The sequence below is a fragment of the Lycorma delicatula genome, chromosome 1, assembly GCF_047948215.1.
Source record: "Lycorma delicatula isolate Av1 chromosome 1, ASM4794821v1, whole genome shotgun sequence".
Taxonomy (NCBI): domain Eukaryota; kingdom Metazoa; phylum Arthropoda; class Insecta; order Hemiptera; family Fulgoridae; genus Lycorma; species Lycorma delicatula.
Window position 1 is genome coordinate 336143976 of NC_134455.1, and position 17260 is coordinate 336161235.

A 17260-nucleotide genomic window follows, 5' to 3' on the forward strand; every position below is an offset into this window, starting at 1 on the left:
AAGAGAAATAGGTATAAGAGTGGAAGAAGATTAGGGTAAATATATTAAAAAGTGAAATGAATGAGGTAATTAAAATGATGAGCAAAGGAAAGGCTAAGGGATGTGATATAATACCAACTGAACTGTTCAAAGCAATAGGAGAATTGTTATTACTATATCCATGCAATGGAACACTTGAAAAAGAAAAGTGGCCTTCCAGAAAAGAGGACTTCCAGGATACAATAGTGGTACCAATAGAAAAGAAATACAAAGAAGTGTGAAGAACACGTAACAATAACTTAATATACAGCTACAGCAGCTGTATATTAAGGGTTCTGAATAAGTTGATGTACAATAAATTGGATGAAGTATTGAGAAAGAATAGTATGGGTTTAGAGAGGTGTTGGAATAAGAGACAGTATAGGGCTGCTAAGAATAATGGGTGAGAGATACATAGAAGGGAAGCAAAGAGTGTATGTTGCATTTGTCAACCTAGAAAAGGCATTAACAGAATTAGATGGGGTAAATTACTGCTAAATTTGGAAAAGAAGGTAGTTGACTGAAAAGAGAGACACCTAATAAAAGAGCTGTACTATAACCAGAGAATAAAAGTGAGGGTAGGAGACAAAATGACAGGATGAATAGGGATTGTAAGGGGAGTGAGGCAGGTTTGCTGCGTGTCACCGAAACTGTTTAGTATATATCTGGAAGAAATAATTAAATGCTGTCTGAATGGGAAAAGAGGAATAAAGATCAGGGGGAAGAAGAAGAGAATGTATATGTTTTGCTGAAGACATGGTGGTACTGGCAGAGAGGCCAAGTAAACTAAATAAATGCTTGATGACTTAAATGAAGCTTGTGAAAGTCAGGGTATGAGGATCAACAAAAAGAAGAAAATGCATGGTATTATGTGAAAAAAATTATATGAGAAAAGGTTTGAGATTAAGATAAGAAATGAAGTTTTAAAGCAGGTAAAGGAATATCAGCACCTAGGGAGCATTAAAACTGATGACCTGACTTGCACAGTAGAAATTATTACAAGATTATCGAAATGTAAGCAGGTATTTAGTAAGAAGGGAAGATAAACTTAGCATTAAGGGAAGAGATTAATGAAATGAAATTAATGATTTGGAGTGTGATGATCTATGGAGTTGAAATGTGGAATTTGAGAAAGGCAGACAGAAAATGAATTGAGGCTTTTGAGATGTGGGTTTGGTGCAGAATGATAAATGTCAGATGGCAAATGAAGAAGAATTAAGGAAAATTGGAGAGAACAGGAAAATGCTAAACATGATTGAATATAGGAAAAGGAACTGGTTAGGACATTGTATGAGAAGAAGGTAATTTACCCCATCAGCAGTAATTTACCCCATCTAATTCTGTTAATGCCTTTTCTAGGTTGACAAATGCAACATACACTCTTTGCTTCCCTTCTATGTATCTCTCGCCCATTATTAGTCTATTAATGGATGCGATAGAAAGCTTGATGAATGGAAGGAAAGGAAGAGATATCAAATGATGGATGGGATTATGGAAAAGGGAAAGTATACAGAAACAAAGAGGTTAGCAAAAGATAGAATGAGGTGGAGATCAGCAGCCGTGACAGGACCTGCCTTGAAAGCAGAGCATTGAGAATGAATAAATGAATCATATAATCGTTGTAAATGACCCATGTTTTTTCTGTATGCTCATTTTTTATTATTAACAACATTTTTGTACCCATTTTATTATTGACTGTACATTTTTACACTGCTATCTTATTTCTATAGTCATGCTTCGCAAATCTCTCTGTTTCATAAAGCCACTTCATAACCCAATGAAAGTGGAATTTAGAGTGGATATCTGAATTGGCTTTTAAAACAGGAATTATATTCTGCATTTTGAAATTTCAGTTTTCATATAACTAACATAAAATGTATGAATTTTTTCAGTTTAAATCACATTATTAAGTTTAAGAGGTACATCTTATCAACTGAATCCAATTAAAAATATTTTGCTAGTAAAATGTTATGTTGTTAACATAATACAGAAAACATCTTATATGCCATTAAAATTATGGCAAAGAGATTTAATGCTTGAATTTTTAGATTATGTCTAAAATAATAGTGGGGTTTTAAATGGTTATAGCTTCAGAACAAAGCATTGTAAGAGATGAACTATACATTAAATAAAAGAGAAACACTCCAAACTGCCCTGCAGACGTCAAGACAATATTTAGTCTCTTGCCACACATGGCAAAGAACATCAAATGTGATAGAAGAAACCTCTTCACTGATCTTTTTTCTTAAATGGTCCAGATTTCAAACTTGAATGGAATACATTTTACATTAACATCAAAAATAGAAATCCATAGGGGTAAGATCTGTAGATCGCAGGGGCGAGGCAATTCGCCCTTCTCATCTAACCCATCGCTGAGGAAATGTTTTTTTAAGAAAATCCTGCACGATTTCGGTAAAATGTAAAGGAGATCCGTCTAACTGGAAAATGGAATTCCCTGGTATTTGTGGCACTGCATTCCCTTTTTACATATTCAGGAAAATATTCCCCATTATTAATTTTTCAGAAAAAAAGAAGGAACCAATAACCCATCCAATGTCCCATCCAATAGCACACCAAACATTCACTTTTTCACTGTCACACTGATGTTCAATAACAACATGCGGAGGTTCAGTAATTCATATATAAACATTATGATGTACTTGTCCAGAAACATAAAATGTTGCTTCATCACTGAAAATGAACTTGTTTAAAAAATCATCATCGTGCTCTAACATGCAAAATGCCTACAGCAAAATCAAATAATTTCACTTTGCCCTGTGGATAAAGTTGTAACAATGAATTTCATATGCAGTGAAATTTAACTGTCTTAATACATTGTGAACAATTGTTTTAGGAATGCCCAACTGTCTAGAACACTTCCGCACAGATTTCTTTGGGATATACAAGAAACTTTTTTGCATCTTCAATTGTTTCATCAGACAGTGATGACCGGGCTGGACGTGTTTGCTTCAATGAGCTGCATGTCTCTTTGAGTTGTTTGTCTCATCATTGAATGCTATTTTCATGTGGGAGGGGTCTTCATTGCACACACGACTGTATTTATGCCTAATACATGTAAACTCAAACATAACAAGCCACAATACATATTGAACCTACCTCTGCACTGAAAACATGATGACTAATGTGCACATGCTGCTTGCATGTACTGGAAACACAATGCGCATGCACTAGCTTTTGCATATGGAGTGTTTCTCTTTCATTTAATGTGCTGTTCATCTCTCTACAATGCTTTGTTCTGAAGTTATAACAATATAAGATCTTACTATTATTTTACGGACACAGTATATATCAACATATAAAAATGTAGAATATGTGTACCATCACAGATATATAACAAACAGTAGTACCATTATGAATTTTGATGACGAAGAATCTGATTCCAGGGATAGTGAAGAGCAATGACTTTATTTTATAGTATTAATTTATTTTACAAGAATCTGAAATAATTACCATTAAGAATTAGGTGACATTATATTGAGTGTTTTCTTGAAAACATAGTGTAAGTAAAGGACTTACAGTAAAATAATAATTAAGTTATAATTTCGTTAACTATAATAAAAATTGTTTGCAATGGCCAACAATTTAATCGATAGTAGAAAATAATATTCAAATGTATGTCAGTGTCAAATCCTCTTGCTATCAACATTAACAAAGCAGGTCTCTGCTTCATTTGTTAACTACTGTGCTGTATGAGTATTATTGTATTATTCTTATAATTTAACTGTACTAATTTTCTTTCTTATCAAGATACAAAAAATTCTCTACAATCTGAATTATAATTACTGATGGAAGTTAGTAATTTGCAACCCAACTCGCTGTATGAACCATTGTTTCAGCATTTTTTGATTTTGACCGTTTGTTAAAAGTTTTCTTCTTAATTTAGTAGTTCAATATGCATTTATTTTTATTTTTTTTAGAATTACTAGACCAATCTTTCAACACATGATAGGTTGTTATTTGGATAAAACTAGACATTTAATGTAAGATTTCAGTTTTATTTATTTTAAATATTTTTTAAATAAAAATTAAAAAAGTGTGACAAAATAATCATGAAAAATATTTATCCTTTTTATATTGTATACTTGATGATTAAATTAATTTTATATGTAAACTATAGGGGGCTGCTGCCAGCATTTTAGCATTTTTCTTACCATGTTATAAGGAAAACCAATGTTCACTAGTATCTTGATTTTTAGTTGAGGAAAAATTTTGGGTGAGGCCTCATTAGGTGTGTCTTGATTTTTCAAGCGTTTTAAGCCATTGCCTATCAAGCCAGTAGATCAATTAGGTCTTGAGTTTTCATGTTTTCAACATTTTTTGTACAATTTAAACTCATATTTAGTGACATATGCAAAAGACTGATAGCTCAATGAATCTAGTACAGTTTCACTGAAGGTTTGTCCCAGGTTTTGTGTATTTCTTAAATTTAATTAACAATTTTGGATAATTAACCCCGGACACACATGTATTTTAATGGGGAAGATAATATTATCAAACCATTTAGGTGACTAATGAAAAAAAAAATGTCTATCAATTGCATCCATCTTCTGCAAGTTCACCTTCAATCCTTGCTTCCATTACAGAAAAACTTCTAACTTCAAGGTACCTTTACCTTTCCAAGAGGACAGTTTTAATTATTTTTAATTTCTAATGATTGTGTAATCATAATTTTATTAGATTAGCTCTATTAAAAGATCGTATACTCTTCTTTTATAAATATTCTATGCTAACAGAATGGTCCTTTTTTTGTTTTTTTTTTTGTGTTGAGTTTTCTTTTTTAGTTGTTATAAATTACTACAATATGGAAAATTATTGTAATGGATGATCATGGGTATTTTTTTTATGGTTGAAGTCTCAGAGTTCTGTCTGTAAGGATGTGAGAGTATTTGTCTGTATATTTGTGTCTATTTTGCTCAATATTTCTGAAATAATTGGAGTGAAAAGATTTATATGAAAGATTTTATATGAAAAGATTTGGTATAGTGATGTGTATACAAGAGGCATAGATGCTATTATATTTTTATGAAAATTAGAACATTGGCTGGTAGTCATTCCATTTTAACTATTCACACTATCTTTAGGTAGTAGGTACATCTTGGTGAAAACTTCATCAGTGATAAGTAGAGAATTTTTTTTTAAATTTGGTTGTCACCTTGACTACCACTGTATATTTGGAATTCAAAAAAATAAACTAAGGCATTGGATTCTTGACTACTATCTTATTTCAAATGCAATTTAGTAAAACATTTATTGAGATTACTTCTAAAAAATATTAGTATTAATGTAAAACAAATCTAAAAGATTTTTCTTATTCAGGAACTTTTTCTAAATGTTCAGGGTTTTAAATTTTTAAGTAGAAATAGATAAACATCTAAAATATTATTTTAGATGTTTTCAATTATTCTTCATCAATAAAGGAAATCAGTTAAAAAATGAACTAGAAAACTGGTAACAAATTTTGGAAAAGTTCAGCAACATTGTTTTACCGTTTTCTACCTCAAATAATTTCAAAATTGATACATTCAATTTTATTTTTTTCAAACATTACATGTTTGAAAAAATACAACTTAAACTACTAATTGTGACTAAGAACATCCTTTAGAAAATAACCCTGGACCCACATAAACTGTAATACCTATTACCAAACTGTAATGGGCCATGTGTTTGCAAATGTCAATGAACTTTTGGTGTCATTTCCTTCACACCTATAATAAAAACTTCTTTATCAAATGTGTAGTGAAGAGTACGTGGGTGAAAAGAGAATGAAAAGTGGTGAAACAAAACTACTCATTACAAAAACCTAAAATTAATGGTTTTACATCAATTCAATAATTGCCTCTGTGTATAATATTTATCTTAGATTTTAAGTATAATTATCAAATGATATATCTTTATTGTTCATCAAGTAAGTTACAATGGATTCAGTAGATTTTTATTCTCTACTAAAAAATTAATTAATCACTGACTTTCTGAATTCATCAAAACAATTCCATTAACTATGATAAAGGAACTTATATAGAGATTGAATTATGTTAAATTTGTCCTTTTATTAAAGTTTACACATTTTTTATCCTATTTACATTTAGTTGAAGATGCTGGTTTCCCTCTGTTGGAATGAGCGTTAAGGTCTTCAGAGCATATGGTCTTCAGAGCATATGTTTGTTGTAATACTTAATATCTAACACAAATAATAATAATAAAATATATATGTGATTATATTAATTTTACTGGCAGGGATAATTCTTCTTTTTTTTTTAATAAACTTCAATGCACAAGCTTTTCTTAAAAGTAATGGACTTGAATGAATTATGAGAGACTGGATCACCATCTTGTACTACTGTACATTATCCTACCTTATAATAATCTCTTTTACCAAATTCAATCATAATATAGGAGTTCCATCTGTTATAATATAAGTTACTCTATCTGTAAAAATAGATCTTAAGAGGCAATGACGTATATGATTATCAATCACTGGTAAATTTTCTATAAAATATAATATTTAATAAAATTTTTTAAGTTTAGTAATCTATTGGAATCAGTTTATTAAATATTGTTTTGTTGTAATTTTATCCTTAGTTCATATCCTTGAATTTCCAAGAATCTAAGTTCTGAAACAATTTAGGTATCGCAGAACTATCAGATCTAAGGTTATAACCATCTTATTCAGGGCTCCCATTTGCCTACATGGAGCTTTTACTACTTCTTATGGAGAGTAAAGGATATAAAGCACTAAAGTAAAGGATTTAAGCATTTTCAGTCCTTTCCAATTTCTGTGATTGAAAACAGAAAGTTAAAGATTTATTCAGAGTATTTAAACTGTAACTTTCAATTAAAAGGTAAATTTATGTTGCTGAGTTCTATGAAATACTGTTAATCTAAATGAACTGGAACTAAATGTGTTCTGATTGTTGAAAAATTTTGAACAGGAATTGCAGAAATTATGAATGGTCTGTTGTCCACGTGTACATTTAAGCTCCTTGGAAATTTCGACTTCCAAGTATTACTGTAACATTTCCAGCTAATTACTGATTCACAGGTCAAGCATTTGTAAGAATTAGATTTGTAAGAATTAGTTGTGAGCTTGTAAAGTGTTAGGTAATTGGACTGTTGAAATGTTATTTTCTCAGTTCAGAGTAAGTAGTTAAAAAGAGCGTATTGCAACTGAAAACAAGATTTTACGTAATCTTGATTGTTCAAACTTAGGTAAGTGAGTTTCTCTTATAATTCCTGTGTTACTTTATTCCCAGAATAAAATGATTGCATAATAGAATGATGTAACTACGAATACATTGATGTATTATGATGTACATACGAATACATTGTCTGTGATCATGTTTTAGGCCTTCTGGTACAGAAGATGTTGTTCGTGTGTATGCAGAAGCATCTACACAAGAGGATGCTGACAAACTTGCAGCTGAAGTGGTTGATATTGTTCGGTGTTTGGCAGGAGGCATTTAGTGGATTATTTATTGTTTTCCTATAAACAGCTTTTAGCCTTTCTGTTTTATAGCAACTTATAACGGCTGTGAAATATTGCATATTAAAAATTTTTTACCTGAGCCTTATTTTTTTATAACTAATAAAATTATAATTAACTAATATTATATATTTTATCGGTATTGGGTTAATATCAGTATTTTGATAAATATTAATAAACATTTTTGTAAAAACATTTGTATTAATATATATATATTTATAAATAATGGTTTGTAGCTTTTTCAAATAACCTCGTACATAAACCATAACCACTGTACACTCGTACACATAACCATTGTACACTCGTACCTCACTATAACTAATAAAAATACATTGACAATTAAAATATTAGCTTGTTGAAATACTAAAAAAAAAAATGTTGACTTCAAAGAACAAAAAGACGTTAGCTCTCTAGAACCTATTTATAAGCTCCTCCATGTGAAACTCTGGTTTTGTTGTCATTAGCGCTATTGTTGAGTCAGAAGCCAATGTTTTCTTGTTATTTTATCTTGTTTTTTGCAGATGACATTGTTAATGTACATGTGTGACTAGTGATTACTTTTTTCTTTCAAAAGGGTGATATTCAGTAAGAAACCTAAACCTAACAACATTATAGTTAGAAATAAATTGGGAAAGTAATAAAATTAGGCTTTCTTTCTAGCTTGTCCTTTAGTAAAACAGGAACTGTTTAAATGCAAAAAGAAAAATGAATGGATTAATTAAATCTAGCTGAATGTTAAATCTAGCTCTATGCTAAGGAATCTCAGAAAAATGTCTAAAAATAATTTGTCTGATTATTAGAAAAATTACCAATGAATTTACCCTTTGTAAATTTGTACTGCTAAAAGATTGTATTATAATACCTAATTCAAACAATAAATCTAAAAATACATAGGTAGTCATAAAAAATGAAAGTGGATTTGAAAATAGACTGTTTAGAAAAAAATACAAAAGAATTCAACTTCCGTTATATCATCTCCTATTCAGGTGCGAGAGGAGTGTGAAAAGAAATACTAATTTATTTTCTAGTATTACAAACAAAGCCACTAACCTTGAATAGTTTTGTTGATGAATCAGTATTTTTACTTCCTGTTTATACCCAGGAAGTTAAAACTTTTATTTTAAATATAGAATAGATATTCAATGGATAGAAACAATATTCTTGTTAGTATTTAAATGTAAGTTGTAGATGCTATTATTATCACTGTTACAAATTTAATTAAATGAATCTTTCAACAATGGAGTATTCCCTAGCAGCATTAAAATGTCTGTTATTCCCTCCTTAAGAAAGGTTTAGCAATTAATTTACAATTGTCAAATGAATTGACAAACTTTCAGCACGGTTTTAGGAAATATCTACTGACATAGATATGTCAGTAGATAAAATGCTACTGACAAAATGCTATGTCAGTAGATATTTCCTAAAACCGTGCTGAAATTTTCCTGTTGTAAAATAGACAACAAAATTTTCAATTTTATGCGATCTCAGTAAAGCATTCGATTTAGTTGCACATTTTTTAGTTACAAAAAAAAATTAGTAGCTGTGGTATCAAAGAACTGCTTACAATTGGTTAAATTCATACCTTTACAATTGTAAACAAATAGCCGAAATTTAATCTTTTTATGAGAATATACTTTTAACATTTACGTCCTCGGTTCAAGATGTAGAACACAGTGTGGCTCAGGGAAGTGTTCTTGGTCCTTGCTTTTTACTATTGTTTATTAATGATGTACCTCAAAATCTTGAGCCATTTATTGTAACTATTTTTGCAAATGGCACAACTGTATCTATTTCTGAACATAATTGTTTAAAAGGAATTAAAATTCTACAATAGCAGCCCCACTAGATGAATTATAACCATTTAACTGTAAATCATTGCATTGTGCTTTTCAGGTATACGTAACACTGCTGATTGCTGAGATAGTATTCTTATTAATGGTAATGATTTCTGTAAAAAAATCAAAACAGAGTTGTTTTGCCAATTTCATCAGCAAAAAAAAAAAAAAATCATTTGTTTTGCTCTAAAGTATGTAAATAAAATACTAAGCTTGTCATAATCATTAGATATTTATTTTTCCTACATATAATTATTCCATATAAAATATGTCATTTTATCTGGTGCCCATATGTATGAATTGTGTAGGCTGATATTTAGAAAATTAAATATGTTGTGTTTATATTTATGAATGTAATCTTTGCTAAAAAGAATGGCAGAATTTATTTTATAATAATGCGATACATATAATCTAATATTTATTATGTACTGATGAGAATAAAAAATTTATTTTGATTTATTTACTTTAAGGGAATGTTTTTAATAAGCATTAGTCAACCCAAAAAATTCCTCGCTTTATTGTTTTAATAATTTAGGCACTCTTATTCCATCATGTTATACTGTTGTTATTCTTATTGTAATTTTAGACAGATTAGAAATAAACCTGGTAAATTTATATTTATCTCCTAATTATATAATCACTACATTTGACAAGTAAAACTTTGTAACATAAATGCAGTGTCATTTAAATATCCTGATTCATATTGTAACAAAAAATTTCAGCGTACATACAGTTAGCACATCACATGTTATTATATCAATGTCTTACATATAATATACACACATCATTGTAATAAAAATAACCAACATGATAGGATCAAATTTGTTTATTTTTGGTGAGGCAGTAGCATTTTGTTATTATATAAATTAACTTTATTTCACAACAGAACATTTAAAAAAATTGCTTTATACAAAAAGTTATTTATATATTTTATAAAAAAAATTCCCTTATAAATTTATTGTGTTATCTTTCCATTACTCTTAATGACAATATAATGCATTAGACCAAGCTCTACTATTTCTCTAGTCTGTACTTAATTTTAAGCTGGTAAAGGTTTAGGTGTGAACATTGGCTAATTTTAACACCACAGATTAATGAAGAATTCCCATTTTAGCAATGAAATGTGGTTAAAGCAACTAGCTTGCATGTAATAACTTAATTTATATGCTTTAGTGGAAATATCATCTTAACAAAAAAAATTATAAAGGAAGGGTTTGAATAGCTCATTTCTTAAAGAAATTTTTCACTAAAAATTGATTTTCAACCGTACTGAAAACTTGATTTGTTGAAAAAATTTAAATACATAATTTTCCTTATGACTGTATTATATAATTTTAATAGTGTTTTATGTGTATCTTAACAGAAAACATTTGTTTTTATTCTATAGTTTGCCAACTATGGTGTGAAAATAGCAGGACTAAAGGTAGTATTAACTGATGCTGAGATTTTTTACTGCAAGAGCATAGCTGCAATTGCTTCCTATGCATCGTGGTCCATATATCAAACGTATATCATAACCATATATCATAATATCGTATATCATAACCATAACACGTAACCATATATCTTAAGTTCATATATCGTGGTCCATTATCAAACATAATCTATTGGCATTAATTTTTTTCCATTATTAAATTTCTTGAAGCAAAAATTAATCCTATTCCAGAAATAAAAGCAGTATATAATAATCTGAACTTTTAATGGTTATATGTCAGGAACCTTGATATGAGACAAACTGGGAGACTGGCAAATTCTCACCCAATAAATCCTGGGTTTATTAATGTAGTTTTGGAAAGAAGTGTAAAAGGTAAAAATTGAAGGGGCAACAAAGATTAAGATTGCAAGCAACTGAAAACTAAAACAATTAGAATTATTGCTGAAATTTATAGGGGCACAGAATAGAATACAAACTCATTGTACAAGCAAAATATCCATAATATTCCATAATATCTGTAAATTGAAAGATGTGAAGCAAGGAACATTTGTTTCAAGTTCAATTGAAATCTAATCTGGAGTAATGAAATACACCAGAGGCACTTTTTCTTCCAAACTGTAAGTGTCAGGAATATGCGGTAAAAGGGAACAAAAATGTAAAAATGAGCAAGCATTGGTGGTTAGCAAGAATTTTTGGAAGATACAAGGAATTTGAAGCCAGAGTGTAGCGATTATTATCAACATTGCAGTAATGATCACAGAATGAGGTGAAAGATTCAGTGATATGGTGATGGCTGAAACCTAGCAAAATGGAAAAAATTGGTGGGATGGTACTGAATGGAAGAAAGGAATCATGAATATTATCAAGTAGAAGTGAGGGATATGAAGAGACCATGAGCTTTATTTTTCAAGTACATCTATGAGTGGCAAGAAACTGTGCAGAAAGATGGAAAAAACATGCTGTGTGAACTGAATGAAGTCATTTAAAAAGAAAATTAGGCCAGTAAAAATAATCTCATTTTTAAAATACACCTTATTTGATGTTTTGCTGTTTAGGAAAATTTTTCTCATAGATTAATGGAATGAAAATAAAAATTATATCTGCCTTAAAAAGTAATAAAGTTTAGGTCCATAAAAAACTGTAAATCTTTTATGCAAGAGACTCAGTTTTTGAGTAAATCATGAAAATAGTTTGTTAAAATTAGATTTTTCAAAAAGTCAAAAAAATGTTATTTTAAAAGCTGTATCTCAATCAATTTTTACTGTATAACAACCAAAATAGAAAATCATTTTATAATTTTAAATGGAACACTTACTTTTGGAGATATTTGTAAAAATATCTCTTTTTCTTGTAAATGAAAATGAACATTACATCAATTTTTGTTGGTCCAATATCTCTTTTTATTTGTCTATTCTCTACTAGATAATCTAAATATAGTTATAAAGCAATGGAAATACTTTACTTTTGCGCTGTCTTCCAAAATACATTGCCTAAATACGTAGTTAGAAAACACAATTAGTTTACAGATTTTTAACTGATTTTTTGATGAATTTAATCAAGATTTGATGAAGTTAGCCACAGATTAGATGGAAGATTCAGCTAAGGTTGCATGGAACTTATTTTTATATTTATATGTTAAACTAATGTGTGTTTGTTTATATTATATTTAACAGGAAATATTACAAATCTAATTAAAAAAATACATTTCTGAAAAAGGAAAATTTGCATGGAATAAAAGGTGTAGTAACTTCCTGGAAAATACAATTACTCAGTTATAAATAATGTTAAATTTATAAATAAATGTTCAAACCCAGAAAAAATGTTAAATTTCTTTTTAAAAAACATAGAAAAAAATCATATGTTTGCTACATACATAGTATTGCAAGAAATATAATTAATTATATGAGTTATATTAAAAAAAAATTTAGAAATTACAGAACTACTATATCTTACTATAAATGTTAAAAATGTTTTCAATCACTGCTTAATACACAATTATTTGAATGGCTTTGTATATATGTAGTATAATGGTGGTTCTGCATAACTTCAGCTGTGTTACAAACTTTTCACACTTGATAGACGGTTTTAAAAACATTTTCTTAAGACAAATATGAAAATGGACTAATAAATGTACTTTTAAAGAAATTTGTAACTTTAGAGAGATTAATTACATTAGTATGACCAGTTTAAATAAATATTTCATTGAGTTTGTCTTTGGATCCATCTAATTTCCCATAACATTAACATTCATCAATGTTAAATATGATAAATCTTAATAGTATTTTTTTAATGAAATTAAGAGAAAACTACCAAATTATAAAAAAAATATAGTACCATGATATAAAAAGACTAAATTTCAGTTAATAAATTAATTCTTACTATACATCCATCAATTTATTTCCAATAAAATAACATATTGGATTTCCATATTATTTAGAATTAACCCATTACCTTTGTCAAACAATTTTTTAATACTTAGAAAAGTTGTAATTCAAATAAAAAATAAACATAACAGATGAGGAGAGCCTTTAACCTCTTATATTCTTATATCCTACAATCTCCATGCACACTATGTTGGCTGTTTGACTTCCTATGAGTAGAATGTATCAGGAGATGTTCTCAGAATATTAAGTTACAATAAGTGTGAAAAAAATGTGAACCTTATTTGGGATACTAGTCTGTTGTCTTTTCAACTCATTCAGAGATATTTGCTAGAAGTTAAAAATACCTTTTTTTCAGTAATGAAGGTATGTATTACTCAGTCTTTTTATTCTTATTTTTAATGTTATTTTTCAAAATTATACCGTGTTTCTGAAATGGTTGGCTGGCTATAAATTATCCATAGGAAAAATGGCAATTTCTCCTTTGTTTTCCGCCTGTCCGCCATTTTGTTATTTTTATATAAAAGTTTATATCTCAAGTTCAGATAGAGGAATCACATTAATATTTTGTGTCTTTGTAATAAAAGTTTTAAAATTAGAAAAATCAGGACTTAATATCTTCGCAAATTACAAAATGGTGGCTACTTGTATTTTTCAATTTGTTATCTCAATAAATATAAGTTTTATCAAAGTGTATGTTATTGCTAAAATATTAAGCCTTTTATTTTGAACAAAATGAATTTTACTTTTTTAAATTGGTTAACAAATAGCCGAGTTATAGCAGAAAATTGATGTAATTTTGTGTCTTCATGTCCTCCACTTTAGATTCAATTCGACTAAATTTTGTTTTATTTATTGTTAATTCTAATACTGTAAATTAGTATCAAATTAAGTAATAATTTTCTCACAATAGTAGAACTAATAATTAAAAAAATAAAACAATTACCTGTGATAATCTTACATTAATTGTTGTAGAACATTAGGTACATTTTTTTTTTTTTTTTTTTAATAAACAGTTAACACTTGTTAAAAGTTATAAGAGATGTTCAGTGTCCACCAGTAGAGATTACACAAGTCTCGAGTCTTTTTCTGTTGAAGATCCTCAATGTTGAATATTGGAGTTGAATAAACAATATATTTCAAATGGCCTCACAGGTAGAAGTCAAGAGAATTTAAGTCAGGTGATTGGGTAGGCCAGGGCACTGGCCCTCCATGGCCTATCAATTTTTTCATGGAAAGTTTCATGCAGGAAATCTGATACCAACTGACTGAAATGTGCTGGAGCTCCATTGTAGTGAAACCACATATTTCCTCTTAATTGTAGAAGTTCCAAAAAATGTGTAAGATTTTTGGCAAATGAGCAAGATAATTTTCTCCAATTAAATGATTTAGTAGAATGACAAAACCCAAAAGGCAGTCATTAAAAATACCTGCCGGTATGTTAAGGAAAAAGTTTTATTGATGGCTACTTTCGAAGGTATCGTAAGAATTCTTGATGCTCCAGATACACTGGTTGTGGTAGTTTTGAACACTATTCCTGTTGAAAGAAGCTTCATTTTTACACATTAACATGATCAGCAGTAACAGTCTTGTGTAAAGTATTCAAAGTTGAAAAAATAATATAAATTGTGTTATTATTATTATGTAATGTTAGACTTTATTGTAGGAAAATTAATATTTAATTTGATACTAATTTACAATATTATTAACAATAAATAAAAACAATTAATATTTAATTGAATTGAACATAAAGTGGAGGACAAGCCTCAAAATTATCAATTTTCTGCCATAACTCAGCTATTTGTTAACCGATTTAAAAAAATAAAATGTCACTTTGTTCAAAATAAAAGGCTAAATATTTTAGCAAATAACATACATTTTGATAAAACTTATATCTATGGAGATATAAACTGAAAAATAAAAATGGCCGCCATTTTGTAATTTGCAAAGACCTGATTTTTTCTAATTTTAAAACTTTATTACAAAGACACTTACAAAATGTGATTTCTCTATAAATTTTTATATATAAAAATAACAAAATGGAGGACATGGGGAGAACTAAGGAGAAATTGCCATTTTTCCTAAGAATATTCATTTTACAAGTAGAATCTGAAAAAGTATAGTCAACCCACCATTTTAGAAGCACCTTGTATATTGACTATCAAACAACTCAAATATTTTCAATATTATTTTGTGGATAAGATCGAGTAATCAAGTTAAAAGATCCTAAAAACTTTTAAGATTTATATTTTTTGTGTCTTGACAATTGAAAAAATAGTCAAAAATGGACAGAAGAGATTACATATTAACCCGTAACCCATAACAATGTTGGCAAAGCTAAAATATATTTAATGTAATGTTAAAATTATTTCTATAATCTCATCCAAATTAATACAGCTGAATCCATTGAGATGGATCAACACAGATAATAGGTTCAAACCTAAAATGTAAAAGGTGATGGTGAATATTTTTCAGATTTATTCATTTGTGCATGAATATGATGTATTATTAGACAAGTTAATAAATAATAATATACATGGGATTTTCTCATGAAGGTGTCCATTGTATAAATATAAAAATAATACAATAAAAAAATAAGAGCATAAGAACTTAAAAATTAGATAGTCAGCTTAAAAATTGAAAGTCAGCTTTTCTACATTACTATGCAGTGTCCTCCTTGTTCTGTAACCACTGAAAAATATATGTTATGTGTAAATATATTAATTTAAATAAACTAATAATTATAGTAATTCATTGTTATTAGTTAATAACAATGCACATTAACTGATGCTATGTAAATAATTAAACTTTTTTTTTAAGAAAGGCAAATTCACATCCCTAATCTGTGGGTATTTAGTTAAGCTTTAAAAGGGCTGAGGTAATTAATTTATTTATTTTCTTGTATTGTAGAAGTAAGAACTTGTGTTACATTTTACAACATGCTTTCAATTTTTCATGTACACTTTCAGTATTTTTCATGACACTGAATATACTAAATTCTATGAACAAGTAACTTAATGTTTTTTTGGGAGAACTACAACTCTTAGCAGCCTTTATAATGGTGCAGATTAGTAATAATACAGACAACTGAGACTTTTTAAAGATTAAATAAATTAGTATATTTCTTATAGATTAATAACTTTTAAAACTTCCTCTTCAAAAATAATTACTGTAATATATCTCAAATAAAAATAGGTATTTTTTAACTTAACAGTTTTTTATAAATTATAATCTCTCTATAAGTTAAAAACAAGGAGTTCTTATTCACATGTTGGTTTCAAACCACTTATTCCTCCTCTATGGGTTGCAATTTCCAACCAATCTGAAAGTAAATCTCAATTACTGACTGATGAGAAAAATGTTATACCATTATTGCCATTAGACTTTCACAATTTGTATTTTACACATATTTATTTTATAACGTAAAAATTTGAAGTCATACTCTAATCTAATAGTTTTCTCAATAGAAGGGTCAAATAAAATCCAATCGAGAGCCTTACTCATATCTCAAAGCTGGATACTAATATAACATTTTCTCCTAAAGAAATTTTACATTCAACCTAAGTACATTTCAATTGAACACATTTGCTAAATAAGATATTCCTTTTATTTTAGTACTTTCCATATGAACTGCACACTCATTTTTAATCAGATGAACAGAAAAGTAAAGCTTGATGGTAAAATATTTTTACTTGAATGAGTGCAAGCTTTGAAATCATTCACACTCCGGATCGTGTAAAGTCTGTTACAGAAAACATATACAAGTGTTGCCTGCGCATGATATTTCCAACAAACAACTCATTAATCTAAATTGTGCAATATCAAAATTTATTATTTTTTTATACGTTTTGGTATTTCATTTTGTACATTTCAAGATTCATTTTAGAATCTTGCGTTAAACAAAACATTTTATTTTGTTTGCCGATTACTGAGTATTAAATACAAATTAGAACTCTTCAGTCAGGCTTATTTATAACACTAAAAGACTTTTGCTTATGTTTTATGATTTACTTCAGCAGAAGGAAAGAAAATACAAGGGTGAATCAAATTGTAATGGTAATTTTGCTATTCTATGCAGCAAGCAGTTCTG

At 28.6% G+C, this 17260-nt stretch overlaps 1 protein-coding gene across 1 annotated transcript in view; it reads left to right on the forward strand.

The window, feature by feature from the left end:
* Positions 1–7745, forward strand: part of nst (phosphoglucomutase 3-like protein nst) — a 49753-nt gene extending 42008 nt beyond the window's left edge. The window contains exon 10 of the mRNA XM_075382214.1: positions 7383–7745. Within this exon, the coding sequence (XP_075238329.1) occupies positions 7383–7500 (118 nt within the window). The 3' untranslated portion in view covers positions 7501–7745. The remainder of the gene's footprint in view (positions 1–7382) is intronic.
* The last annotated feature ends 9515 nt before the right edge of the window (positions 7746–17260 follow it).